We start from the raw sequence: 27,523 nt of genomic DNA, 5'->3' as shown, positions 1-27,523 counted from the left end.
GCTCGGCTCGGCTCGGCTCGCCGCCCCGCTCCGCCTGGCGGCCCGGCGCAGCACCTGCGGGCGGCGAGGGCCGCGGCGGCAGCAGACCCGCCCGGCCGTGGCGCGCGCAGGCGCCATCAGGCGGGCAGGTACGGGCCGGGCGCCATGTTGTGAGCGGAAGCCAGGCCCGAGCGGCGGGCCGGGGGGAGGGCGGAAGCGCGGCCCCGCCTGGCAGCGGGGAGGGGGCGGGAGGAGGGACGGACGGACGGCGGTAGCGGGCAGCAGTCGCCGCTAGAGCCAGCCGGAGTGTCCCGCGTCCTTCGGAGGGCTCGCTGTCTGCCTCGCCTCCCCCGCCTCGCCGCCGGGGTGCGGGAAAGCGGAGAGCGGAGGCTGCGGGAGCCGGGCGGGGAAGATGCCCCTGGCGCAGCTGGCGGACCCGTGGCAGAAGATGGCTGTGGAGAGCACAGCCGAAAGCAGCACCGAGGTACGGGGCGAGCGGGGGGGGTGCTGCGGGGAAAGTTGTGAAGAGGCGGCGGGACCCGGGCTCCCACCGGCGGCGCCGCTCAAGGGACGGGCAGAGTTTCCCTTCGCGGGCGGGGGGCCAGGAGGAGCCGGGGGACAGTGGCCCGGCGCGGGGACGGGGCGCTGCGGGGCGCCGAACCCCCGGGCCGCTCGGGGTGAACGGTGGCGCCTGCCGGCCGGCCCCGACGCGCCGCTTCCTCTCCGGGGCACTGACTCACGGCCGGGACCGGCCGGGACTCCCCCGCGCCGGGACTCGGGGCGTGTTTCACGGGACAGGGCTGCTCCCGGCTCGCTCCCTCCCCTTCCGCCCCCTTCTCCGGGAGGGAGTAACCTGCTTCTGCGGCGGCCGACTCGGGCGCTTTTGTTCCAGTGCGGTGTCTGGTTACTGTCACGGCGATTTTTCCTTCCCGGGGCGGCCCCGCCGCCTCCGCCAGCACGGCCCGGGGGGGCCGAGGCCTGCCCTCACCGTGCCCGGTGCCCTCGCTTTGCCGCGGCTCTCCCCACGATGGCCAAGGGCCATCCCCGCCCGGGTACCGCTGTTCCCTTATCTAAGCACGATGGGGTTGTCTCTGCAGTTTCGCAAGCGTTTGGGAAACCGCAGGGACGTTTCGCATGGGTGAAGCTGTGTGCTTGGTGGCGTTTCTGGGAACATCCCTGGGATGGAGAGCAGTGTGGTTTCCCGCTGTCGGTAGCGGGGAGTTCGTGTTATGCTGCTGCCCTTGTTAGGCAAGACGCGTGTCAGCTTTCTTAGGCTGAGATAATGAGGGTGGCTGGAAATTAGATTCACCGAAGCCATAGATGCCTTCAGTTACTTTCATTTTTTTCCTACAGTGTACTACTGTGTTGGTTTGGATCTATGTAAATAGTACACCTACACAGTCGGTTGTGTTTGCTCCGTGATTCCCTCGTAGCCCACAATGTATATGCTAGTTTGCGACCAGACTCCCATCTGAAAAGCAGTAGCTTCCTCTGACAGTGCAGCTTCTACCTGAATTTGCTCCAGCTGATATGGAGCCAGGCTGCTTCAAGTGATGCTGAATATGAATGGTATGGACTCAGGCCAGTTTACAACAATTATTCGCAAGGTTAGGACTTATTCCTAAGTGAGTGGAGCAAAGAGGAACTGATGCAAAGTTTCTGCAGTATCAGATGTATCTGTCCTTCTAATATTTGTCTTGTCTTCTTTCTCCTTAAAGTGACTGCAGTTTTGATCTGACAGGCAGATTGGTCTTAAATTCTTGCCAGTTACTGTAGTTGCTTTTAAATTCTTGCCAGTTATTTACCGATTTCTAAAGTGGTGATCTTAGATGAGGTCTTTTTTTTTTTTTTTTTTAATGGAGAGTAACTACAGTAGTAGTGTGATGCTTGAAGGCAGAGGAGAAGTTGGTGGGGAGATGTTTCTGCAAGACCCCTTAGACTAATGATTTAGAGAAGATATCTGTACTGTTACTTTAGTATTCTATGCTCGCTACATATAATCTATGTAACTTCAATAATGGCATATATGCTGGAAAGGTAGCAAAAGAAATTACATGATTTGGAATGTGTGTGTGTGTGTGCACAGTTGATTTTACTTTATTTGTTTTAGAGTATTTCTGATGTTGTTTGTTTTTAAACTGCTGTCATAAACTTCTTGAAACAAGTGTATTTTACCTCTTACTAAAAAAATAATTAAACACTTACACTGGCATAAGTCTACAACAGTTTATCACCGAAAAATCTTCTAGGACCGCTAATAAAACATGAAACAGCAATGAACTGACAAGTTTGCACTCTAAGGCCCTAGTCTAGAATAAACACTCAGTTCTTGAAAAGACCAGGCTGCACCTGTAAAAGCTTCTCAGGTCACCCTTAAAAGGTAAACTGAGAAACATTGCTTACCTGAAATGAGTTGTTAACTTATCTATTCTCACTAAAATATCTTTTTTATAAGTCAAACACATAAACAAATGACCTAAATACATAACATATTTTAAATTTGCATGAGTTGTGTTTTTCTGTAGCATAGCAATATACTAATACCAAACCCTATCCTGCAATAGTATCCTTGCGCAAAAGTACTTTTTACATCCACCTGGAAACTCATTCTGATTTCAGTCATAGTTTGATACTAATAATATCTTTAGCTATAATACTAAGTGAGATTAAAAGTTTCTGCTAACCTCTCAGACTTGTTGACTCAGTTCTTGTAACATTGTGTGATCCATATGAAATTACAAATTAAGCTTTAAAACTCAGCTCAGTTTTCTTGTCCTAAAAACTTGGTTTTAACTGGATTACTTTTTCATTTGTTTCCACTTGCCATCCTGCATTTGGTTTTATACTGGTACCACTGAGGAGGTGATTTGTTGTGATGTGTGAGCAAATTTATTAGGAGGAATAGAATACCTTTATGTTAGAATATCATTACATTGGAATACAGTATAGTTAATAAGCATGTGTTTGTTTTTCATGGTAAGAATGTTCCTGTTGTTTCAAGTTGTCTGCTTTCAAGAAAATTAAGTATTGATGTTTTGAGTTTCTATGTGAATGCCTAAATAACTAGCCTGATCCTTTGATGTGTACTCCCAGCAGTGTATATTAATGTCAACTGGAGCAGAATGAATAGTTATAGCAGTGAAATTTTGGACACCAGTATGTTGAAAGAGATGGCCATCATAAGGAGATACCATTTGTTAGACTTTCTGGGAAGCATTTGTGCCACCTATCTTTAGGAGTTTTAATTTAGGTGCTCTAAATTGGCTGTGGAGAAAGTTCAGTTTTTTCCGCTGCTCTTGACAGGGAATTTATGATCACCTATTTAGGTGTCAAAATAGATGGTATGAACCCCCCTTTGCAGAATTCCTTGGTTTATCTTCTGTATCCAGAATTATTTGAACCTTGCAAGAGACAAGAGGTGCTAGCATTTAAAGGTTATGATAATGCTTTAGAGAATCTGGTATAATGTAATTTTTGCTTTGTAATTTAATTCTGATGTCCATATGACAATATCAATGTACACCTTTGGTGTGCAATCTGGAATTTATCAGATGTCTTGCTACCTGTAGCCATGAAGCTATGGTTGTGATTGTCTTTACATTCTATACCAGTCTGTGTAATGGGTGTTGTACTTATGTTCCACAGGCACAAAGGCTGTATTTACAGTAATTTCTGGTATGGCCCACACAGGTAAACAATTCAAAGCCAAAATGGAATCACCCAAATGGCCTGGTCTGTGTGGATTTTGATGACTATCTGTCATCTTTCCATTATAGGCAGAATTATCTCCAGCACTCGGCTATCACTTCTCAAACTGATCTGCTGTCAGTACAGTGCATTCTGAAGTCTGGGTTTTTTGCAGATTTGTGGAGTTACATTATCTTACAATGGGTTAAAAGTGGCAATTCGCCATCTAGTTCTCATTTAAATAAATAGTTCACTCTGTATTCCATAAACTACTGTGATAGACAGATAACATGCTACATATGTGTAAATACTGTCTTGAGAAACATATCACCTGCATGAAAGATGTTTAGGTGTGCAGAATTTTTTTCATCAGCTTTTTCAGATCCTTAATGGTACAATTTTACCTTTACTGTTTCTTAGTTAATACATTCCTACTATGTCATGCTGTCAGCTGGGTGGGGTGGGAGGGAGCAGGTGCTTTACTTTGCTGAATTCAGTACCTTCATGCAGTATCATGTGTGCTCCACAGCTCTTGGTTTCCTCGTGAAAGGTGTTAATTTTGACTTCTTGAAGCATTCCTTTAGTTTTTTTTAATGACATCAGCAGTTCTTAGCTTGTTATTGTTTTGTTCAGTATAGCATGGGTAATATTTCTTGCCACAGCTGCGACATCTAACGCAAAGCAGATATAAGCAGACTGACACATTTAAAGGCATGTCTGTAGTGTTTGGATTGGTTTTGATCTGTCATAGTAACTGCAGTTTTTTGACATTTGAAATGCTTGATTTAGATTCACAATGATACATAGACTAAGGTGAGCATTTAATTATTTCTGCACATCAGAAATATTAGCTTTATGAGTTGATTTATCCTGGTAGTGGACAGATCTATCAACTGTAAGAACTCATTCAAGATACCGGTTTTGAGTTGTGGTTTATTGTGGTATTTGGTTTTGGAGGGTTTTGTGTTTTGTTGTGGTGGATTTTTTTTGTTTTGAATTGGGCTTTTTTTGTTTCTTTGTTTTTGTTTTGTTTTGTTTTTCTGGTGGTTGTTTTGTTTTTTTGTTATTTGTTTGTTTGGATTTTTTCCAAATAAAACTCATAGTCATATTCCGATAGTGAAACTTTTAAGCAGTTTTTCAGGTAACAGTAAAACCTTGTGATATTTTTTTCATTCTTGGTGACTTTCAAGGCAATAATTTAATCAGTAAAATCCAGTAAGTTAGAATATCTTAAGGGAATTTTTAAATTTAAATTTAGACAAGCTGAAGTGTTTGATTACTGCCAGTATTGTGCTATATGCTTGCATACGTGATACTGTGCTACTTATTCTCTCCTTAGTCTCTGAAATAAGGTTAAACGCCTCATGTATTGGAAACAGAGGGAGAAAAAAGTCCTGTGTAGCAGATGGGAAAATGAGGTTCAACAGCTTAGTGAGTTCATGTAGCATAATTCATGGGGTCTGTTCTAGAACTAGGAGGTGAACTCTGATTTTGAGGGACCTACTCCAGTGGCTCAACCACAAAGTTAACTGCTAGCTCATTCTTATCACTAACAGTTACCATATGTTCTCTTTGATGTAAGGAACCCCCTGTGGTATGCCTAATGCTCTACTTGACTCTTTTTGAAGGAAATGTGCTGCCTTGAAAAAAAAAAAAAAAAAAAAAAAAGAGTGAAACAATCAATTGTGTAAAAAGTAGCACGTCTTCTAAATACATTATTATTACCTAGGTCTGTTTTCTGACACAATTTCTGAGGCTCCATTTAACTAAATTAATTACATTTACATTTAAGATTTAATTTCAAGTATTAATTTATTGGAACATGCTTATGTATATACAGAAGTTGTGGAGAAATGGTGTTCTATTGTGATTTTAAATGTCCAACAAAACACAGCTTGGAAAAATAAAATCTTCTTTGTCCTGCAGGCTTAAAAGGTGATAGTTTCAGCCTGTAATCAGATCAGGTTTAGTATTATTTGCATTATTCCTTACAAAACATGGTTGCCAAAATTAGTTACTGTTAGAACTTACATGTTTGCTTTGTTTTGGTTTTTTTTCACTTAAAAGAAAGTCTTTCTCCTTCTGTCTTCCAGCAGTTGACATTTGTTGTGTAGTCACCTTGGAAATCCTGAATTTTAGGAAATGGCGAAGTTGTTCCATAGCTTCGTCTCTTTGAAGAATTTATTAAAGTAGCTAAATGACAATAAACGAGTACTGCTTTCATTGACTTCAGTATTAAATTTCAACCTTTGTCATTTATCATGCGAAGAGATTCTAAGAAACTAACTGATGTCTGAAAACCTGTGTCTGCATTGTAAGGAACCGCAGCCTTGCTGGGCCCCTTGGCTGCCCCCGACTCCTGGGGCAGGGACATGGCACGTTCTCCCTTGCGTGTGCCCTGGTCCCCTTGGGAAGGAGCCCAGCCCGGTGCAGGGCGTTACGGTAGGCCTGGGACTGCAGAGGGCAGTGAAGGTGAAGTGTGTACCCCTACCTTCTGCAAGTACAGCCTTGGTAATAAGATTTGTATGCTGTCAGGTGCTGTAGTCACTCTTAAGATGATGTGTGTGAGCCAAGAAGGATTTTTTTTTCACATATGCAGCAGTGATTTGATATATTGAAGTGAGCGATTTCTACATGTATGTGTCGTCTTCCTTTTGGAGTAAATGAAGGGGGAATAGATGATGTATTTGAAGGGGTTTTTTTAGTTGGTGTTTTTGTTGCTGTTCTTTTGTTGGGTTTTTTTTTGTTGGTTTGTTTTTTTGTTTTGTTTTTACTGAGGCTGTTGAATTTGTGTGTAAAGTGTAATAATTTCACTTCCCTGTCTCTTTTTTTTTTTTTTTTTTTCCCTGAACAAATGAACATACATGATTTGGAGCTTGTATTAGCTGCAAAAAGGGGTTGGCCTGGACAAAGATTTAATGATACTGTATGTTTGGCATTTTGGCTAATGCCTTGGCACTTTTCTGACTTTAAACTGAGTTAATTTAGAGGATTAAACTTACGGAGAACTGTAAACTCTTTTTTTTTTTTTTTAAGTTTCCTTTTCTGACCTATCTTGGCACAGAGCTGGACATATGCCAGTGCCAAGGAAACCACTGCAGTGGAGGAAAGGGAACTGCTTTTCTGTATTGTTAAACTATACTGAGTCATAGCAGATAAGAAAGTGATAGTGTAAAGTAGGTAGAGTGTACAAAATCACATGGTTAAATTTGCCCAAGTATCCCAGCTTAAGGAAATAATGGCTTTGTACCTAAATGATCTGCATGTTGGTGGCCAATATTTGAGGTTGATTATCTACAGAAAAGGCAAATTTCAATTTATTGCTGTTTCTTTTAATACTCAGTAAAGGAAGAAGTCAGTCACCTTAGTCAATGAAGTTTAGAATAAATTATATGCAATTAATGGATCTTGAAGTAACAAAGTTTTATATAAAATAAATATTTGTAGTGATTTTAAGTTTCATAGAAATAAAGGCTCCTGTCTTTAGGGTTTTGCTCGATTTTTTTTTTTTTTTTTTCTTCTTAATTAAGGACTTTTTAATACTTGCATGTACTATTTTTAACATAGTATATGCAAGATGTATATCTGCTATGAGAGAACACAGAATCACAGAATGTTAGGAATTGAAAGTTAAAGAAGTCTAAAATGATAGCTCATTTCTGCCACTTGCATATAATAAATTGTAATCAGATTAGGATTTAGGTAAGTGCTTTGGATCAGTGTGGCTTCACAGCTCAGGAGTTAGGGCATAAGTCATTAATTCACATCCTCATAAAGCCTGGTATTTTAGTTAAGCACTGGAATACATTCCAAAAACTCCATTACTGAAGATTTAAGAAGGGGTTAGACATAAATTTCTTGTGAGCAACATTGTAGGATTAGCTGGTCATGCCTTGGTGTACTGACATAGACTGGATGACCTCTCAAGGTCCCCTCAGTCTATTTTCAACTATTTTTCTATGGACCTACGATTTTTTTTCCTTGGAGTAGCTCATTGCTGTTTAGAATAGCAAATTTGAACGTGTACAGTTCAGAAAGCTTTTATTGAATGTAGTTCCATGCAGCACCTTGGCATTGCTAACAGCAAATTTGTTACGAATGTTCAGTAGGAAAACTGTAGTCTGTGCTGCTTTGAAACAAGCCAGCAGCATTGTTACAGTTGTACTCAATTCAAGGATCACAGGGTTCTTGAGCTTTATCTGCCAGTTGAGAGTACCTTGAAAATACCAGAGTATAAGTGCTCTGATCTACATATGTGTTTTAATGATTAAATAATAAATAATACTTCAAGTTCTTGTGTGTTTTGAATTACTTATTTTTTGTACCCTAAACTGTCTTTCAGAAGGCTTAAATGGCGGGGAGGGGTAGAATCTGTTAAACCCTATAATTGTGTTTAAAAGTTATTGGATAAGTCTGGAAGTTTTGGTAGCTGAAAACTAGGAATTACTTGGGAGAAGTTTCAGACTTACCCAGGTAATTTATTTAAATTATAATTCCAAAGCATAGTTAAATCATCACCTGTGTTACTCATTGGCATGTTACAGCGTCTAGATGATGATTTTTAAGTGGCATGATTCAGACATCTTATCTTGTCTGCTTATTTGTGTATTCAAAACATCATCCTGTATTGATACATAGTTCATAATTCTTGATTTGTCCAATTAGTAAGTGTAAGAATATAACAGTTTTTTTAAATTATATTTTAGTTGGGGGGTATGGTTCTCCTAAAAACTACCAATTATATGGAAAGCTCAATAGTTATATAACATACTGAACTCTATTAATAATGTCAAGACTGGTTACTAACTTAAATTCTCAAGCCCAGTATTAATATTTAGGAAATTTTGAGGTTAATGGCAGAAGAATTATACTAAAAGCTGTAACTGGTATCAATTTCATGAGGGGTTTTAAAATAACTGACAAACATAGTCGGCTAACAAAGTTAAAATAGTTGGCAGAGAGGCTACTTAGACATCCCAAAATAGTCTAGCAATAGTCTAAACACAAAGCAGAGATGGTTTGGGGGAGGAAGAAGATATATGGTAGTATCTAATGTTGAAGAAGCTTTGGAGACAAACTTATGTCCTTCAAAAAAAAAAAAAAAGTCTATTAAGACTGTAGGAAAGAGCATAAAGTTCAGGGAGGCAAGTCCAAATTAGCAGAACTTTGGTTTGTAAATCAAATGTGAGAATGCAGATACTAAACTAAATCTAGAAACTTCAAGTATATACTGTCTGTAATATCATTGATGAAACTGATATGGAAAATAGGAAAAAGTGAGCACTACATGAAACATAATTGAAATATTAATTGGACAAATCATTAATATGGTTTAGATAGTTGTAAAAAATAGTTATGGGAATGATGGATACCTAAAATTATTATTAACGTAAGATATTCTGCACTGAATTGGTACATTCAGATTGCTGTTACAGATGCTAGATGGTGTATTTTACATACAAGTTCATCCATGTGAGCCCAGTGCTGAATCAGAAGGATGGACGGGAACAGCATTAGGTTTATTGTGCCCAAGATACTACAGTTTTGCCAGACTTCTGAGGTGAATTGGATCTCTTGCGGTACGTTTTGGAACCATAATTAAAAAAAAAAGGTGACATGAAGACTGCAGATCAATATGTATTTGTAGTGTGTAGAGTGCAGGATATTCCCTGCTTCACAAAAAAGTGATTAATTGGTTGCGTGTGGGATGTGCACTGCATTTCTTGATGTACTCCGTTCTTAGAAAGGATTTGGTGTTACTAGATTTTCTCTATACCAGTACCCTTGCATATGCCACTACTTGCTACCTCTTGGTCCCTTCCAGTGCAGTGATTTATGGGTGTGCGTTACTGGTCAAGAAGTGGAACTGTATTTTTGCTAGGAAAATCCAGTGCTTGATTATGCACTAAGAGTTTGGCAGGTTTAATCCTGTAATTTTTGATTACTAGGAATACTGGTGGTTGATTTCCTGTTATGTCATTGATTGTCTTTTGTGTCAGAGGTTCTGTTGGTTCATATGGGGGACATTCATGTTCCAACAGCCTGGTGCAGATTCCCTGATGTTTGTCTGCTTTATGCTCAATTAGGGAGCCTGTAGGATCTCTTTTGTGTTCCTTTCCATGTGCCTTCAGGAAAATTGCTGGAACCCAACTGTGTTTACATATTCATTTCTACCAATTTAGTGAAATATGGCAACTAGTTTAAAAGCTTTTGGGAGTGAAATTTGTGGCTAACTTAACATCACAGTTTCCACTGGATAACAGAATTTGAGTTAATTGAATGAGCATTTTGTTATGAGGGATATGTGCACTCCTTTCATGGCATGAATTGATTGCGATTGCTAATATGTTTAGGTCTGAGTAGGAACTTTCTGTGGACATTTCTGTGATTTTTTTTTTTTTTTTTCTCCCCCCTCCTTAAGAGTTCTCTTGTGCCATCGCCTGAAATATGTTGTACTTTTGAAGCCAGAATATTGGAAATAACCAGATCTTTGATCTGTTCTGCTTGCTTAGCATCCCACCACAGGAGGAGTGCAGCTGAAGAATAATCAAGGTCTAGAGTCTGCCTTTTGAATTAGACCAACCTGTACACGTGACAGATACAGTCAGCCTTCTCCTCTTCTGTATTCGTTTGACTACTAGTTATGTCATGGAGAGATGCCCTTCATTCTAGTTAAATACTAGAGCAAGTCTAAGACCAGCAAAATGGAACCTATTTCATTCACTCACCTCTTAAGCATGCTGCTGACCTCCTCACAACACAGTCATTTAAATATTGCCACTTCCAGTAGGGACCTTTTGGCTTTATGTTTTAACTCATAAGAAGGGCAGTATGCTTTGTAGACTTTCTGAACGCACAGCTGCTTTCCATTTAAAACTATCATATACCAGCAAACCATAAATCATATATACTTATACTTCTTTACCTACATGGCTCAGACTGTTATGAGAAAAACTGGTTCTACCATCCAGTGATTCCTTAAGCATAATCATTGCTTGGGTAGACCTATTTAAAAAGATCTTGCTAATCCAGTGATCTGGCTCAGACTTGACCGCATGGCACACACACTGATTTCTTGAGTTCATTCTAATAAGTGTGTAGTGAATGTATTGCTTGAATTCAACTGAAAAGCAACTGAAGGCAATGCAGGACTGCACAGAAAAACTAGATTGTACAAAACAATTAATTCATTATGCAAAAGTTTGCTGTGTTTTTTCTGGTAGACTGATAAAATGTTGAAAAAGTCAGTGAGGTTAAAGATTAGAGCCTTTTTTAAAACAGCAGTTGATTTTGCCTTTTTGTCTTCAAAGAGAGGCTTGTCTCAAGTCTCCGATAGTGTGTTCCACTTTCAGCTGTGTTTCAGTTGACTTAAAATAGTAAGCATGAGATATTAAAGTTTACTGTATAGTAAATTATTACTTAACCTGCAGTTAATGCACATTATTATTCAGTGTTGTAGCACAAATTACTATTTCTGAAAATCTGCATGTGGAGTCAGTTTAGACCACATGCCTTTGATACACAAGTTGCCTTATTCTAGGCCCCAGAGTTTAGCTGTCGTTAGTTGTTAGGACATTGTAGACTCCTCCTTTCCAGCTCAAGTCAATTGTCTTATTTGTTCTACTGTTCTTCTCATTTGTTCACATTGACAAGATACTTTGGAAACTATCTTGTAGCATGAACAGTATATAGAGACATGTAGCTAAAATACAATTGTTAATTTAATTTAAATACATGCCATAGATTTGAGAAAAGGGAAAGTATGTGAACTGTGGCCTTGATGGTAATGATGTGTGTATACACAATATGCTTCTTTGAGAATAGGCTTTATTAAAAGCACTCATTTCTGTTACTTAGCTAAGCTGGTATTTTCATGGTAGTTTATTTCAACTTTTTATGTGTCTTAAGGAAGAATAGTACAATATTCACTGTTTGTGCATTAGTATGTAAGTAAAAGATGCTACAGTGAGAGGAATTTAGGCTTTTTGGACCATCATCTTGACAAATTACCCTTAGCTGTACAACTAGAAGTTGTGATGCTGACTACTCTTAACTGAGCTCATGAAAATTATATCCACGTCTGTAGTAATGTATAACATGTGAAACTGATTTCTTACTAGTCCTCTCTCATGGAAAGATGACTTCTAGAGTAAGCTGGAGTCGTATTAGAAGTCTCTAGTATCTTCCTGAAGCTAGTTGAGAAAATGGCAGTTACCATGTGCCAGAACTCTGCACTAGATAGACTATCGGAAGCGGAACCTTCTTACTCTCCCCATCCCCTTTAGAAAAAAAAAAAAAAAAAAAAAAAGCCTGTGTCATCTTTGGACAATCCATAATTCTCATGACTTAGCTTTATCCAGCTGCATCTTTAGCAAAATATGCTCAGGAGAAAACTTAGTAGAGAGCTGGTAGTCATTTGAGATTGAACATTCAGTGTGTTTGCAATATTTGAAAATTGAATTCATAAATTCTTAGAATTTAATCTGTCACTTCATACAAAAGATTTTCCTCCAACCATGTGCAAGCTGGAAGACTAATCAGAAGTTTTTACAGAAAAATGCAAGGAAGGTTCCATGTATGAAGTGTGCTGAAAAACTGAGCTGTGGGAAGGAAGGTATATATCAAAGCTAAAATCTCTGAGCAGCTTTTCTTAGCTTTATAACAACTAGAAAATATCTATCCAGAGAGGCATGTAACTTTATCTTAAGTAAATTCAGTTCTAAAAAAATAGATTAATTAGGCCTTGTATTCTCTAGGGAAACAATGCATAAATGAACTTAAATTATTCCTCCGGTGCTAATGGAAAATATAACAATTTTTAATAGTTTTTCATTTGTTTCTAAAATCATATTGAATTGCTGTTTAGGAGCAAACTAAGAGTTAATGCTCCAGGTGATATCCCATATTATAACTTAGGAAATACATATTTTTCCGTACAATTTGTTAATATTCATGCTTGTTGTGTAAGCAAGGTCATTCTCAGTCTTTCTGAGAAAAATGTCTCTTAGAGATTCTCCTATTTTCTTTGATGAGGAAAATAAAGCATTTGTTGACCAACAAGGTATTTAAGCTTTTTAAAAATCTATGTGTCTAAGTTTCACATTTAAAAACTTATTTTTGTATGACTTTTTAGAATGGTCCTGAGAAGAGTACAGAAAGTAGTAAATGCTGGATAAGAAAATAAGCATCGCATTCATAGTTTTCCTACGGCTATACTATAGTTCTAAAGGTTCTTGAAGTAGTCATGGTAGAGTAAGGACTGAGTGTTTCTACATAAGGTCTTGCTCTTAGAAAGAACCTGTTCATCTGTTCTTTGTTGTGGCTTTTTGCTGTTCAGTCTTCATCAGGTTTAATTCTTTTGCAGAAGTCATAGTAGTGGAAAATAATGTCTAGCTGTGTAGTAGTAAGGATTCTAATGCCAGATTGTTTTATGTATTTCGTACCGTGACATCAGGTTTGATAATACACAAGGATCAAAGTGAGAGTGGTATTGTGTGCTAGCAATGTGCCATCTTCTGTGTTTACTTTCTGGTTTTTTTTAATAGAACATGGAGAAGAGAACATTTGACCCTGTACAGTAGCATACCATGAAAGCGCAGCTGCAATATATTTATTTCTGTACTTAGATTCAGCATTTCTAGTAACTTGCTGTGTCTGTTTTTACAGAATGGACAGCAAATTGTGGATGAACCTATGGGAGAAGATGATATCAACCCACAAACTGTGAGTAAATGATGGTTGTTATAAAGATAGATAATACAATATTGTAGCACACTGATCTTTCATTTACAGGTGGTTTACCACTAATGTTTTGTTGTTTAGGTTTGCTTGACATGAGGTGCAATCTAGGATCCTGATATTTTTGAGAGATTCTCTCTCACTGGCCATCTTGTCTGGTTCAGTATTCTACTGTTTCTTCTGATTAAGTTTTATTCTTTCCCTAGTATTTCTGGATGATATAGGCTCTCCCTAGTATTTTTAGTATGAGGTATGCTTTCCTGTGGAAAGCACAAAGCTGAATATGGTAGAAGTTACAATTGGGTTGAGGAGTGGTAGTAAGGTGGTGGCTAGTTGAGTTTGGTAGTAAGATGGTGGCTAGTTAGAGCATTCCTGAATGGGGAGGTTGAGCTCCCGTTTTCTTAGCAACCTTAAAAACATGTAGTTCTTTTTTACTATCCACTTTTCTTAGTGCCAATGAGGAAAGTGCTTCCATTGACTGCTGTTAGTCTCATCAGTGCATAGGTGAAAATATTTTACATCTGTGAGTTCCAGAAGTATGCTTTATTAATAGTTAAGGTTTCAGTTTTGTCATGTCAAAACAATGGATTGTCTCATGGTTAAATTCCACACAGATTCAGTTACAGACACGTGCACGTACTGTATGAAATAGAATTCTTTCACCCTGGCAGTGTACACCTTTGCTTTCCCCCTTCTAGTTTGATATACAATGTGTAACAGCAGTCATCACCTTTGTTTTTCCATACTGTAATAAGATTTCTTGCCAGTATCTGTCTGTGTCTTTTTGTTGTTAGCATTCGTCATTTCATATTTTCCATATTGACCTGTGTAAAACTAGATTGTTTGCTTAATAAATCTTCATTAGCCTGAAAGATTCTTTCTCTGCCCTTTCTCCATAAAATCAAGATACAAAATTTTAGGTCCTCTTCTTGGGCTTCTAGTAGAAAAGTTCAGATGTGTCACATTGGTGTACTTTCAGTAATAGTAAAGCTAGTCCATTGAGGGCCAGGGGGTTCCTTAGTCTTTCCTCTGTTGTTGTGGATTCCAACTTTCATCTTGTGATTTTAATATGGCTAAGTTAGAGTGGAAGAGAACTTCTCTACATTGGTTCAGAGCTGACAAGGCATGGGGCTCCAAAAATGTTTGCATGGAGATACTCAAAGATGGTAGCTGTATCAATTTAGGTGGTGACTTAAGACCCCTTCTCTGCCTCCCGTAAGATGCTGAATGCTGAAACATGCTTAGTGAAATTTTCATAGTAATAGAATAGCCAAAGGCAGCAGCTGAAGTATTAATGTAGATGTTGAGTTTTTGCTGTAAATCAGATCTGGACAGTAAGCATTAGAGAGCTCTGAACTAATACGTTGTAAAGCACACGTAGGAGTAGAGTGATCACTCAGAGCTCAAACTAGCAAGTAAACACAAAAAAACACCCCAGATATCTATTCCTTTTTTTCTTTCTTCCCCATAACTTGTTGGTTTGGTTTGATTTCAGCTATCTGTATATTCTAAAAGATCATAGCTTATACTCCTGCCTGCTTCTGGTAGTTTGTCTGGGGTGAACCAGTACCGTGAACCTGTAATTTCCATTGCTCTTGTTACTGAAAGGCCTTAATCAAAGGAATTCTTAACCTGGATTTCCTGAAAATAGAAGTTGCTGCTAAAGAGAAGATCAAAGTCAGGAAAGTTCATTGGTAATTTGAGTAAGTTCCTTATCTTCATGTTGACCTTACAGTTTACAAAATTTTATAATGTGAAGACACCAGTGAATTCAGATTACTTATTGCAGTGCCTGTGACTCTCACTCAGATACCATGGCAGCTTTAGTGTTTACTTGTAGTTTTGTGTCAGAGAGTAGTAACTGACTTATGTTAGGCCTGGTGATAGATGACCTTACCAATAAAACACAATTTTTGGAACTCTGCGTTTGGTTGGAGTTCAGGGTTCATATGTTGATATTGCATATTGTGCAGACTTTAGCTTGTGATGAGGTGGTCAAAGCTGTTTCCATCTATGCAGCATGGATATAATTGCAACACCATAGCAGTCATGGAGAGAGCCAGTTTAGATAATGAGTGAGGTTGCCTTTATGCCTTTACCATGCTTGTCTTCAAACTTACCAGTAATAGATGTAGCTCTTAAGCTGACGTGAAAAAGAGATTAAAAGCTTGTACTACATAACGGCTTTTGGTTGCTCCTCATACCGTACAGGGCTCTGCTGTCTTTAAGACAGGGTGAAGAAACAAGGCAAGTGCTGACAGATGACTCTAAAGTAGTGCAGTGTAAAAGAGTAAGAAAGGAACAATATTTGTGTGGTTAGAAGGCAACACTAGGAGGAGATAACACAGACTACAGTGCTTGAATTCTTGTTTGAACTAGAACACTTCTTTTGGGCAAGGTGTTCACATTTCATTTGTTAATTTATTCTGACTAGTGCCAGTGCTTGATGATGATTTCTGTGTTTTGAGTTTGTAACTTCACGTTCTTCCTATGAACTTTTTTGGTTTTTATCTGCTACAATTATATTTATCTATTGTATTAGGTTTACATGACAAGGTTTTGGTGGGGATGGGGGCTGGCCCACCATGTGAGATAGAACCAGTTCTTCGCAGGTCCAAACCGGACCTGCCACTGGCCAAAGCTGAGCCCATCAGTGAGGAAGGTTAGTGAGAGTGGCTGGGTGGGTATTTGACAGGCATCCAAGGTTAACCCACCACAACTATCAAATTTCTCTTTCAGGATGATAACTGCAGAATTACTTACAAGTGGTTTTCTATACTTTCTTCAGACATTTTCAAACTGCTGCTTTTTTGACAAACTACCTGTTTCAACACAATATCATAGAATCATTTAGGTTGGAAATGACATCTAAGATCATTAAGTCCAACTGTTAACATAACGTTGCCAAGTCTACCTCTAAACCGTGTCCCTAAGAGCCTCATCTACGAGTCTTAAATTCCTCCAGGGATGGTGATTCTGTCACTTTCCTGGGCAGCCTGTTCCAATGCCTGACAACCCTTTCCATGAAGAAATTTTTCCTAATATCCGATCTGAACCTTTCCTGGCACAATTTGAAGCCATTTCTTCTCATCTTCTTGCTTGGGAGAAGAGACCAACCCCCTCCATGCTGCAACCTCCTTTGAGGTAGTTGCAGAGAGCGATCAGGTCTCCCCTCAGCCTCCTTTTCTCCAGGTTGAACAGCCCCAGTTCCCTCAGCCACTCCTCATCAGACTTTTGCTCCAGACTCCTCACCATCTTTGTTGCCTTTCTCTGAACTCTCTGCAGCACCTCGGTGTCTTTCCTGTAGTGAGGGGACCAAAGCTGAACACAGTATCTAAGGTGTGGCCTCACCAGAGCTGAGTACAAGGGGATGATCACTTCTCTAGTCCTGCTGGCCACACTGTTTCGGATACAAGCCAGGATGCTGTTGGCCTTCTTTGGAAACCTGGGCACCCTTTTGGCTCATGTTCAGCCAACTGTTGATCAACACCCACAGGTCCTTTTCCACCAGGCAGCTTTCCAGCCGCTCTTCCCTGAGCCTGTAGCACTGCCTGGGGTTGTTGTGACCCAAGCATAGGACCCGGCACTTGGCCTTGTTAAATCTCATACAGCTGACCTTGGCCCGTTTATCCAGCCAGTCCAGATCACTCTGCAGAGCCTTCCTACCCTACAGCAGATCAATGTTCCCACTCAACTTGGTGTCTTCTGCAAACTTACTAAGGGTACACTCAATCCCCTCATCCAGATCACTGATAAAGAGATTAAACAGAACTGGCCCCAGTACTGAGCCCTAGTGAACACCACTCATGACAAGCTGGATTTGGCTCCATTCACCACAACTATTTGGGCCTGGCCCTTTACCCAGGAAGAATATGCCTGTCCAAGCCATGAGCTGCAAGCTTCTCTAGGAGAATGCTATGGGAAACAGTGGCAAAGACTTCATTAAAGTCTGAGTAATCAAGATCCACAGCCTTTCTTTCCCTCAGCCACTGAGCGGGTCATCTTGTCACAGGAGGAGATCAAGTTAGTCAAGCAGGACCTGCCTTTCTTAAACCCATGCTGACAGGGCCTGATATGACAGTCAGAAAATTAAAATAGTTCTTTAATATTCTTTCTGTCATGCTTCAGCTACTTTGTTAAGATTGTTTTTAGCTCTTTAGTGCCTCAGACTAGTGTTTTAGGAATTTATTTTGCATTTATTTCTGGTTTATAGTGAGTAAAAGGTTGCCAGTGGTGATGTAAAATAATCCAGGTGTTTTACACAAAAAATTACTACAGCTACTCAGTTATAGCTGGAAGCTAGCTGGTAGCTAGTCTTTGCTGTCTGTCAGCTAATAAAATACCACTTGAGCTGGGATGTGATAGTCTTTCAGTGCTTCATATCTGTTTTGCTGCAAGATAAAGACTAATTCTAAATTACCACTGAAACTCATTTAAGTTCTCCCGTTTAACTTCACACTGAAATGAACTTTTATCAGTTTGTGGTCACTGACAATTTATGAATTTTCTCAGCTGTAACTGAGGACAGTAGAGTGAATGGGCCTAGCATGTGCTAGCACATCATGTAAGAAGACAAAATATTTTGATAGATGTATAAGGTATGCAAGTTCAGGATAGAGAGTTCCTGTCATTCTGTGGAGATAGATGATGTTGAAAACTTGATGTACTGCATGCATGTTTGGATAGTATGCTCATTATGCAAATCAGGTAAGAACTTTAAAATAAATGTTAAAGGTTACCAGTTAAATCTGCATAGGAAGTCTTTCTAGTATTCTGCATATCAAAAGATTAATTACATTTTGTTCTTTTGGTCAAAAGTAAAGTTAATTGGCAGGAGAGTCTGAGTTGTGTAGCATTGATTCAGACTCTCGGTAGTTTGTTTTAAGAAAAACAGGAGCTATACTGGTACCTGCCTGTTTCTGAGGAGTCCAAGATGCTATATAGTTCAAAGTCTCACTCCTCCTAAGAGGAATCATTCAATATTCTAGTTTTATTACAATTAATATATTGGTTATATCTGGCTTTATAGCTTGCTGTGAATGGTTTTTATCTGATGTATCTCATAAATTTTCTGGTTCCAGCAGGAAATAAATATAAGAACAAGTAAACAACTGGCTGAAGCTTGACCTAATGTGAATGCTTAAGTGAATGTTACTGAAAGAGGGGAAGCTATTTAAAGCCTTTTGTTTGCTACCTTTTTCACTCTTCTACTGTCTACCGTTGCTTTTTGTATCTCTTTGTAAATAGAGATTAAGTAATTTACCTGAGCAAAATAACTGTTTTGAGCTCTTAAAATCATGATCTATGCTGTACTACTAGTTACAGCTAACCAGAAGCTACAGCTGGTCTGGCAAGTATCTTTTGTGTGTATCTGAAGAGCATGTCGCGTGTGCTGTTCTTTGTTCCGTTCTGTTATCTGGATTCAATTTAGCTGTTAACGCTTAGTACAACTGATGTATTACCCTTGCAGCCCACTAGCTTAAGCATAATTATTAAACATACAAAAATATTAGGTTCTAAGCATTTGTGAAAAGTTGTTTTCAGTAATACTTTGTAAGTTGCAGAAAAACTCATTAATATTTCTTTTGGGTAACCGGCAGGGACTGAAGGTTGCTTTTTGTCAGTACAGGTGGGAGTGGAACCTATTCAGGTTCAAACTGGGATGAAAAAGTAAACTTTCTTTCTGGTGGAGGTGGTTGGGTAATATTATTTATTACACTTGACTTCTTGTATGCTTTGGTAAAACTTTTTAAAATGCTACTTTTAAATGAGAATTAAAGCATACATAGAATTAAATAGCACTAAAGCTTAAAGCAGTATATTAAAATATGCTGATCTGGATGATGAAAAACTAAATCTCAGTAGTTGTCATCCTCTTACTAAAAATATATAACTAAGATAAATAAGACTGTAGTCAGTGGGTAGTCAAAAGGTAGTGTAAGAAATGCTTTCAAAGAAAAGTCAGTAGTTAAAAATGTCGTTTTCATTTATTTTTCTCTGATAGAATGTAAATCGACTGTTTTCAATCAGGAGAGATGAAAATTATGGCCTTTGTGTTGCCAATTAATGTTTTAATAGAAGAGTTTATAAGGAAAATGTGATCTTAGTAAAGGCTTAAAGATAGATTAGAAAAATATTTTGAAGCATGTGAACAATATAGTCTCTTTGTCACAGTACTGAAGTTGATCACTCAACTATATTTAGTAAAACATTGAGATTCTTTATTATACATGCATCTATACTGTACAATTTACTATGAATGTATATAACACTGGTCAGCCTGTTGGGGGGTACAGAGAGGTGTCAAGAGAAGGACAGGAAAATCGCTTACCAGTTGCAGTCACAGGCAAAACATCCCCCCTGTCACCCAGGTGAAATACTAAAACCAGAATAATCTGGGGTAATCTCATTTGTTGTGCCACCATCCATGAAAATAATGAAAGATAAGAATGTTAAAATGAAGTAATTCAACAAAAAAAGCATGTAATGAAACTGACAAATGTTTAGATTTCAAAACATTTGAGAGAGGCTTTAACTGATTTTTAGTTTCACCTCAATTTTTAATGTCATAGCATTGAACTAGTGAGAACTCTTAATTTCAAAAATTTAGCACTTCGGCAGGTTGAAGCACTGTTTCGGGACTGCTCCAAACTTCTGTTGGATATTGCTCTTCGTGTGCTCAGTAAGGGTTTACCAATTACAAGAAAAATCATTGGTATTAAGATGACTGAACATATTTCTGATTGTTTTGATGTTTGTTTTCCTTCTGCTGGCATAACCTTTGCATTTCAATTTTTTCTGTGTACATTTTTGTCAGTATTTTGATGTAAATTCTTGGGTCTGTGGTAGAGGTTTTAAGACATAGCTAGAATTTGTTAAATATTACAGATTTATTTACTTTCACAAGTGTTCTTAGACTATTGAGTTTGAGATTTCTCATTTTTTACAGACTAATAATATCAGCTGAGACAGCTACTTGGATAGCTTATCAGTAGTAAAGCAGTGACAATTTAAACTTTTCATAGTTTTACTGAGAAATGAAGTATACAGTCAAGTTATTATTTCACATTGCTTACACATTCTTGAATGTGGAGTTATTGCCTGTTCATATGGATATCAAAGCAAGGAAGCTTTCTTTACAGCCATAGCAATGCAATTGTTTTAAACCATAATATTACATAATGCAGTGTAACACCATGTTCCTTGTTGTGAAGTTGTAGTTTCTATTAAAGCTAGCTGATAACCTGGCCATGTAATGAAACTATCCATTGTGTAATGGAGTGAAGGAAACAATCTAGGTCACCAGTACTAAACTCAGACTTTAAGTTTGTCCATAATCCTTACATTCCTTTTAATGTATTTCACTAAATATACTTATATATTTGTACTCATATATTTAATTCTGTTTTACAATCAAATAACTTGCTGCTTGGACAAAGAAGTTTGCCAGGCAAACCATTTTTGTCTCTGAAACTTAAATCCAGTTATCCCTTCTCCGTGCCTCAATTTTCCTTTGTAAAAAACAGAATACCTTTATCCTTTGAATGTAATGAAATTGGAAGTTCATTAGCTTCCAAAGTACTGTGCTGTGCTATAACTTGGGTGAATTTTGCCAGAATCTTACAGTGAAGTGCACTTACCTTACCTGTGTAAGAATGGACTCAATGGTCTTCACATAAGAAGTTACAGCAGGCTTGTAGACAGTGCAAAGCTTTTAGTCAGAGATGTCGACTCTTGCATATCAAACCAACGTAAAGAAGGCAATTCCTGGAACATATCTCTTCCCCAAAATGTCATCAGGTGTGGAGGAAAGGTTACAGCAAAGCTCTTCTGTTCATGTCTTCTAATGGTTTTTGAAAGTGGCTTATTTTGCAGTTAGTGTCTTAGGTGCAGCATACTTTCTGAATCTTGATCAGAAAACTGGATAATTTTACAGTGTAAGCAACATTAGAAGTCAAGCTGCTTACTTCTTACATGAAAAGAAAACAGATGGTAGCCCTGAAAAGCCTGTAAACTAGCAGATGGAAACTGCCACACCCCCTGATTAATAGAATATTGCTGCTTTGGGTATACAAACGTATTTATTGTGAAGAGAAGTGTATTATTCAGCTTCTGGAAACTCCAAAAAGTTGCTCTCTCTTCCTCAACTCTTGACCTTCATCAAATGAGGACTTCTCATTTCTTATGTGTACTCTGTTTTTTTTCTGGATAATTGAAAGCAAACCATACTACAGAGCTGTGTTTGGCTAGCAGCATAAAGACTTAATTTGCATTAGTACACTTCCTGGAAGACTGTCAGTCTACCTAGCTTTTTCTGGTTATGTATAAAAGTGAGCATCCCTCTGTAGCGTGCATGTTTTACTCAGGAAAACCTATGAATTCCCACATGTTCTGTACCGCTTTGTGAGTTTTTCGAGCATCTTTCACTTCTCCTGCTCTCTATGGAGGCTGTGAGCTCTATTCTCTTTAATGCTTGGACAGCAAGTCTCATAACATTTTCTCTTATTTTTTGTGAATTCGGAGCATCCAATTTAAAAGGAGAGGAGGGGAGAATGGGAGATTAACTTGCTTTGTTTTTCTGTACTGGAGGAGGAGATGCATTGTACAAGTGGATTTCTGCAATTGACTGTCACTGATAGGCATAGCAAATTCCTGTTGGTTTTTTTTTTGGAAACAATTGTGTTTCGTAGTAAACATGTATAACACAAATCCTTATCAAAGACTTCAAGGTAAGGGGAGCAGTTTTTGTCCTTGTTATCACAGACTTCCCTGTTGGGGACTGCTGCCCTCTAACCTGTCTCCTTCTCATACGAAGGAATATTTAAAAGGGCAAGCTCTCAGAGATTCTCAAAATGAATTATGGAGCATATATCTTAATGTTTCTGGTTGGCTGGTGGTGCTCTTTGGGAACCATGCAAGCTTTATTCTCCCAGAACACAAGAAATTTCTTCCACCTGCTGCAGACCCATGCCAGTTATAAGAGAACTATTGTTGTGAAGTAACCCCGCTGACCTCTGAGCACTGTGCTTTGTACTTGACTGGGAGGTCACATAAAAGGTTTGGGAGAGCAGTAGTCAATAGTTGTACGAATGTTGCAGTTGAAATGCCTTATTCCCATCACCCTTAGCAGATACAGCTTATCTGCAGCAGAATACACTCATACTCTTACAAAAAAAAGATAAGAAAATCGTTATTTAGCCACAGTGTCTTTTCAGATTTAAAGAACGTTATAGTTAGTGTAAGTTTTACCACTTACTCTCCATTCCTGCTTTTAGCTCCCCTTGCTACCATAGAGTTGAGTTAGTGATTCGGAGATTCCTGATGACTCTGCTTTTAGTGCATTCATACATGTTCTTGACAAGGTAAGGCAGAGAGATTGAATGGTCTACCACTTAAATAATTAAGCTGGTTTTAAGTCTTCAAAATGTAAACAACTCTATTGCTGTTAAACTGCGATTTTTGAGACATTTCGGTTTTGAGGAGGGTATAACTGGGGGTTTAAAACCGTTGAAGAGAGAAAAACTTCAAGAAATTTTTGTACCATTTATCAAATACTTGAAAACCTTGTGTTGCAGGAACCTCCTTGTGTTCAGGAAGTGTGTCTATCCTGAAACAAATATTGAATCATTTTTCATGCTGTGTTACTGCTGTTGTAGTAGAGGCTGTTTCTTCCAAAAAGGCTGTAACACACTGGACTGTAAAGAGTACATTGTAATTGAGTACTCAAGGTGTAGTAATAGTTACTGAATGCCTGTGTAATCTATAATAACTGTATATATGCAGTGCATAGAATTTGAAAGATCCCTCCCTGTGGATGTAACATAAAGAAACAGCCAGAGTAGTACAAGAGACCACAAAAAAAGGCACATTTTTGCTTGCAGGCTCCTGATAAAGCCAGGGTCTTTACTTCATCTCTGCATTTGGGCAAGAGGATTTTTGCTTACACTGGGTAGACATGTAATCCAGGTTGTAAAGGCAAAGTTAGAAACCGATACTGTAAATGTCCAGGATGTGAGATATAGAGGTAGAAGCAACATGTTCTGTCACTTAAATAAATTATTTGCTTTGTCTTCTGAAGAGGAATGCAAATCTAAAAAAATTGCAGTAATCCAGATATTTGTTAGAACCCAGTCAAGGGAGGGAGCTTGGAGGGTTTGTTTGTTTCGGTATCTTGTGCAGGAAGAAGTACAGTGTTTTGCTGTACGTTTCCTTTGGTATAGATTCACTAAATGGAGTCACCTGGATCTGTTCATAGCTGAGTACTTGTATATGCCTTTGACTAAATGTTGTTACTTGTCCGTCTTTATTGCTTGAGGAGAAGCATTCTTGCTCCATGTTCTAATGGAGCATGCACTGTGCAACTCAGTGTTTTTAATAAATATAAAAAAGCTGAAGATACTCTCAATATTCAGAACAGTAACTTCTTTACTAAATCTGGAGAGAGGTCAAATTAAAAACCTCATCTCTAGTTGTTCAAAGTCATTAGATTGAATTCTAATTCTTAGAAATATTTGAAGGTTTTTTTAAAATTGAAAGAAAGCTTAGGTATTTTAGTACTTTAAGAAATGTTTCCCTCTCTACAGAACATTATTATATTGGTGTGTAAGTTAGACATTTGAACTGAGCAATCCAGTTCAAATAATTTCTGCAGTCTGTCTTGACCTAACCTCCATAACATCTGTGTAGCATTTTCGATGTGCAGGATTTCAAAGGGCTATATGCAGGGTCTGTTTGGTCCTCTAACAACTCTAGTGAATAAAAATAGTCTTTAAGCACAAGCATACCTCTTTCTCTGCATTTAACTCTAAAAAGTAATCTTAAAATATTTTGTGAAATTAAGTTTAAAGTCATAAAAATATAATAATCACATGTAGGATTTGAAATAGTTGATATTCTGCTTAACTAGTGAAATGTGGCATAGTAGCATGATTTCTGAAATAGATGTTGATCTCTTTTTGTTCTTTTCTGGTAACCAGGAATAAATTAACATCTGCAACAGCATGTTGCTATCAGACAATCTGCTTAAATTTCCTGTGCTGATCTCTACAGCATCAACAACATGAGTGCCACTGCTGCCCAGTTTTTCTTTACCGTGGGGCAAGGGAAGGGAATCAATGTCTCTTTTTTTTTTCCCCTCCCTTTTCTCTCCCCACCCCCCAACTGTGTCTGACTTGCCTGACAGGAAATTTTCTAATTGCCGGAACAGCTGGTCACAGCAAAAACGCCAGGGTTGGTCTTCCCTGCTGGACTTATGATCGCTCAGTCAGAAAATCTAAACATCATGGTTTCTTAGTCATGTTTAAGTTTCTTTCTCTACGTGTTCGTTCAATTCGGGTGAGCGTAGTTTATTATTTAAAAGAATAAGGGGAGAAGGTGGAAATTAGCAATTTTAGTCTTTCACTGGTTTGGAATTAGTGCTGTTTGTATACAAAGCCTTTTCTATTTTCTTTAAAAAAAAAATCTGGTGTGCTTGTATTTAGTAGAAGTTTCTAAGGTACCTGCTGATAATTTAGCCTTATTGGGAAAGGTTTACCTGTATGTAAATACTGTAAAACTAACTTTTTTTTCTTCCAAAACTGTATGAGCTTAGCTTTATGTTGTTTTCTCACTAAGAGTCTAATTTTATTAAAAATGTTGGTATTTTTAAAATTAATACGTAGTGATTATTTTAATAGTTTCATTTTTCATGTAGTAATTTAAACTGTAAAATATGCTTATGTGTTGAGTGACAGTTAAAATAACTCAAGCTTATTAATATCTTTAATTTACTTCTGAAAACAGTGTTAAGAATAGTGACACTCTTGGATTACAATTAATGTTGTGGTTATTTCAGCTTTTAAATGGTAATTTAGAGTTATAGCAGACATTTAATTTGTATAATTTGTCTTGTTGTTGAGCATATATTTAAACATAAAAGGATTTTTTTTTCTGTTGAGAAAAATCTCTAGCAGAGAACTGTATTATCCTGAGCACCGTTTCTGAACTATTTAATAATACATGTAGACATGCAATGTGACAGAGCTTTTTAGTGTTAAAACTAAAATAACTTTTCATTTTTTCCCTCTGTAAGTCTGCAAACACTTTTCAGTGGTGGGAAGGGTGAACCAACTTCTTGTGTACTGTCTTAACATCTTAAGTGAAGCAGGTCTGTTAATTTGTAAATAAAAGGGATGTGAATTTATTACCCACTAGTCTATGTATTGGTTTATACTTCGCCATATGTGTTAGGAAATGAAGTTGAATTTGCTTGCCATGACTGAAACACTAGAAAAGATAGGTGTGTAAAACAATAGAACATAAGCTGCTTTATATACAGTTTTTTAATGTAAACCTTTTAAAATACACATTTATGAACTTATAGTCCTGAATTCTAGTTCTTTGCCAGAGGCAACATGAAAGGTTATTTCTTAGAAGTCTCTGAACAAAAAAAAATGACATTGTTATCTACTTACGGCAGCTTGATTATATGGTCTTTAACATTCTGTTAATTTTTTTAAAATGCTAGACAGTGCAAACCAAACTAAAAGTTTTCAGCCCATATACATTTTAGGGTATGTTTAAGATATTATCTCAATAAAACAGGGACCATAGCTTTCAGAGGCTAGTGCTGAATATGCTTATAGATTTTATTTAACTTTGAATTATTTCTTTTAATTGTGATGCTCTGAAATGTTACTGCTTACGAAGTAGGAATAAAACGTATATGAGAGTTACTGAGAAATGAAAGTTACACCCAATGAGTATTTTTTTCCAATGCTGACATGCACAGTCTAGTTCATGAGATAATTTTGTGGTGTTTGATCAAAAGAGAATTGCATTACAAAACTGCGCTTGGTGACCAACACTGAGTTTTTAAAATGCTGCTAAACAACCTACTACTCAGAGTTCCTTTGGGAAGGAAGGACTAAAGTCCTACTTCTGTCCTGGCCTTTGTATTTTCACTCTGAGGAGGGAAAGCATCTTCAGAATTCCCCTCCTAGCCTGGTCAGTCATGTTTATCCAGAGGGCCTCATTCATCCTTTTAATAGTTGCTCTGGGACAGGACTTGCTCTTCAAACTCCCATCTGCTTCACCTGTAACACCAAAAGAATGGGGGGTGCTCAGTCTCAGCAACCAGGTCTGCAGTCATCATTATGTGAGTGAGATGGCCACCTGGAACAAATGCCGAAATAGACCTCCTTCTAGATCTCAACTTTGTTGCAGTAGAAAGCCAGGAATGGAAAAGAGTAGAAGGTATAGAGAGTAAGGAATAAGTACAGCAATTTTTCTTTATTATCTCTATGCATTGTTTTTCTCCTAGACACTTAACAGTTTAATAATTAAACAAACAAACAAAATAAAAAACCCAAACAAAAACAAACAAAACAAAAACTAAACCTTTGCAGAGTTTGCTTTTAGGGAATCTTATTTTCTGACAGATAACAATAGATACTATTTGCAACAAGAAATTTGATGTCAGTTGAATATGTTTTTCCATCTTTTAAAAAGAAGCAAAAACATAAATTGTGAAAACCTGTATTACTGAATTTAAATGTCCATGTTAGTTAAACATCTACTTTTCTTTGGTATTAGTGTAAAACAGTCAACATACGCAGAATATCCTCAGGTCAGCTTGACTTTATGCATGGCAATGCTTTGCTTTTTGTTGTATTAGAATAATTACTACTTCAAAAGCAGAATTTTTAATCAGCTTTTTAGAACAATTGTTTGTGTACAAGCATTTAAGTAATCATTAGTTCTGTTAAGTGACTCAAATTTAATATTAGTCACAAATATAAGGAATGTTTTTATTCCATGATTTAGGTCGCTAACACTGCTTACTGAAGTAACAGGAGATTGTGAAATGCTTGTTGGACATTGAATTACTTTTTTTCAAAGACAATTTTGAATATAAAGTTAGGAGCATAATGAGCATAGAATGCATACAGAATGTGTTTGAGATTTTAAAAAATACCTAGAGTGGTGCAATTCTCACACTTTGAACTCCTGTTTTTAACTTAATAAGGATTTCTATAAGCCCTAATACAAAAAGTGAAAGTGATTGGTTATATTTGTTGGTTATATTTTACTTCAAAAAACATAGCTTGTTTGGGTTTTATTTCTTCAAGTAATACTGAAA

General features: G+C 37.9%; 1 protein-coding gene across 4 annotated transcripts in view; it reads left to right on the top strand.

Annotated features, from left to right (window-relative positions):
* The first annotated feature begins 250 nt into the window (after positions 1-250).
* Positions 251-27,523, top strand: part of RPS6KA3 (ribosomal protein S6 kinase A3) — a 76,919-nt gene continuing 49,646 nt past the window's right edge. For all 4 annotated transcript variants that reach the window (XR_013921911.1, XR_013921912.1, XM_080340717.1 and 1 more), the window contains exons 1-2: positions 251-463; positions 13,333-13,389. Coding sequence is in view for 2 of the 4 variants with exons in the window: in XM_080340717.1 (XP_080196843.1) it covers positions 392-463; positions 13,333-13,389 (129 nt within the window). In the remaining 2 variants the exon portion in view is untranslated. The remainder of the gene's footprint in view (positions 464-13,332; positions 13,390-27,523) is intronic.

Source organism: Nesoenas mayeri (genome assembly GCF_963082525.1).
Source record: "Nesoenas mayeri genome assembly, chromosome: 1".
Taxonomy (NCBI): Eukaryota; Metazoa; Chordata; class Aves; order Columbiformes; family Columbidae; genus Nesoenas; species Nesoenas mayeri.
The sequence above is the reverse complement of the archived record's forward strand: the minus strand, read 5'-3'. Positions and strand labels throughout refer to the sequence as shown.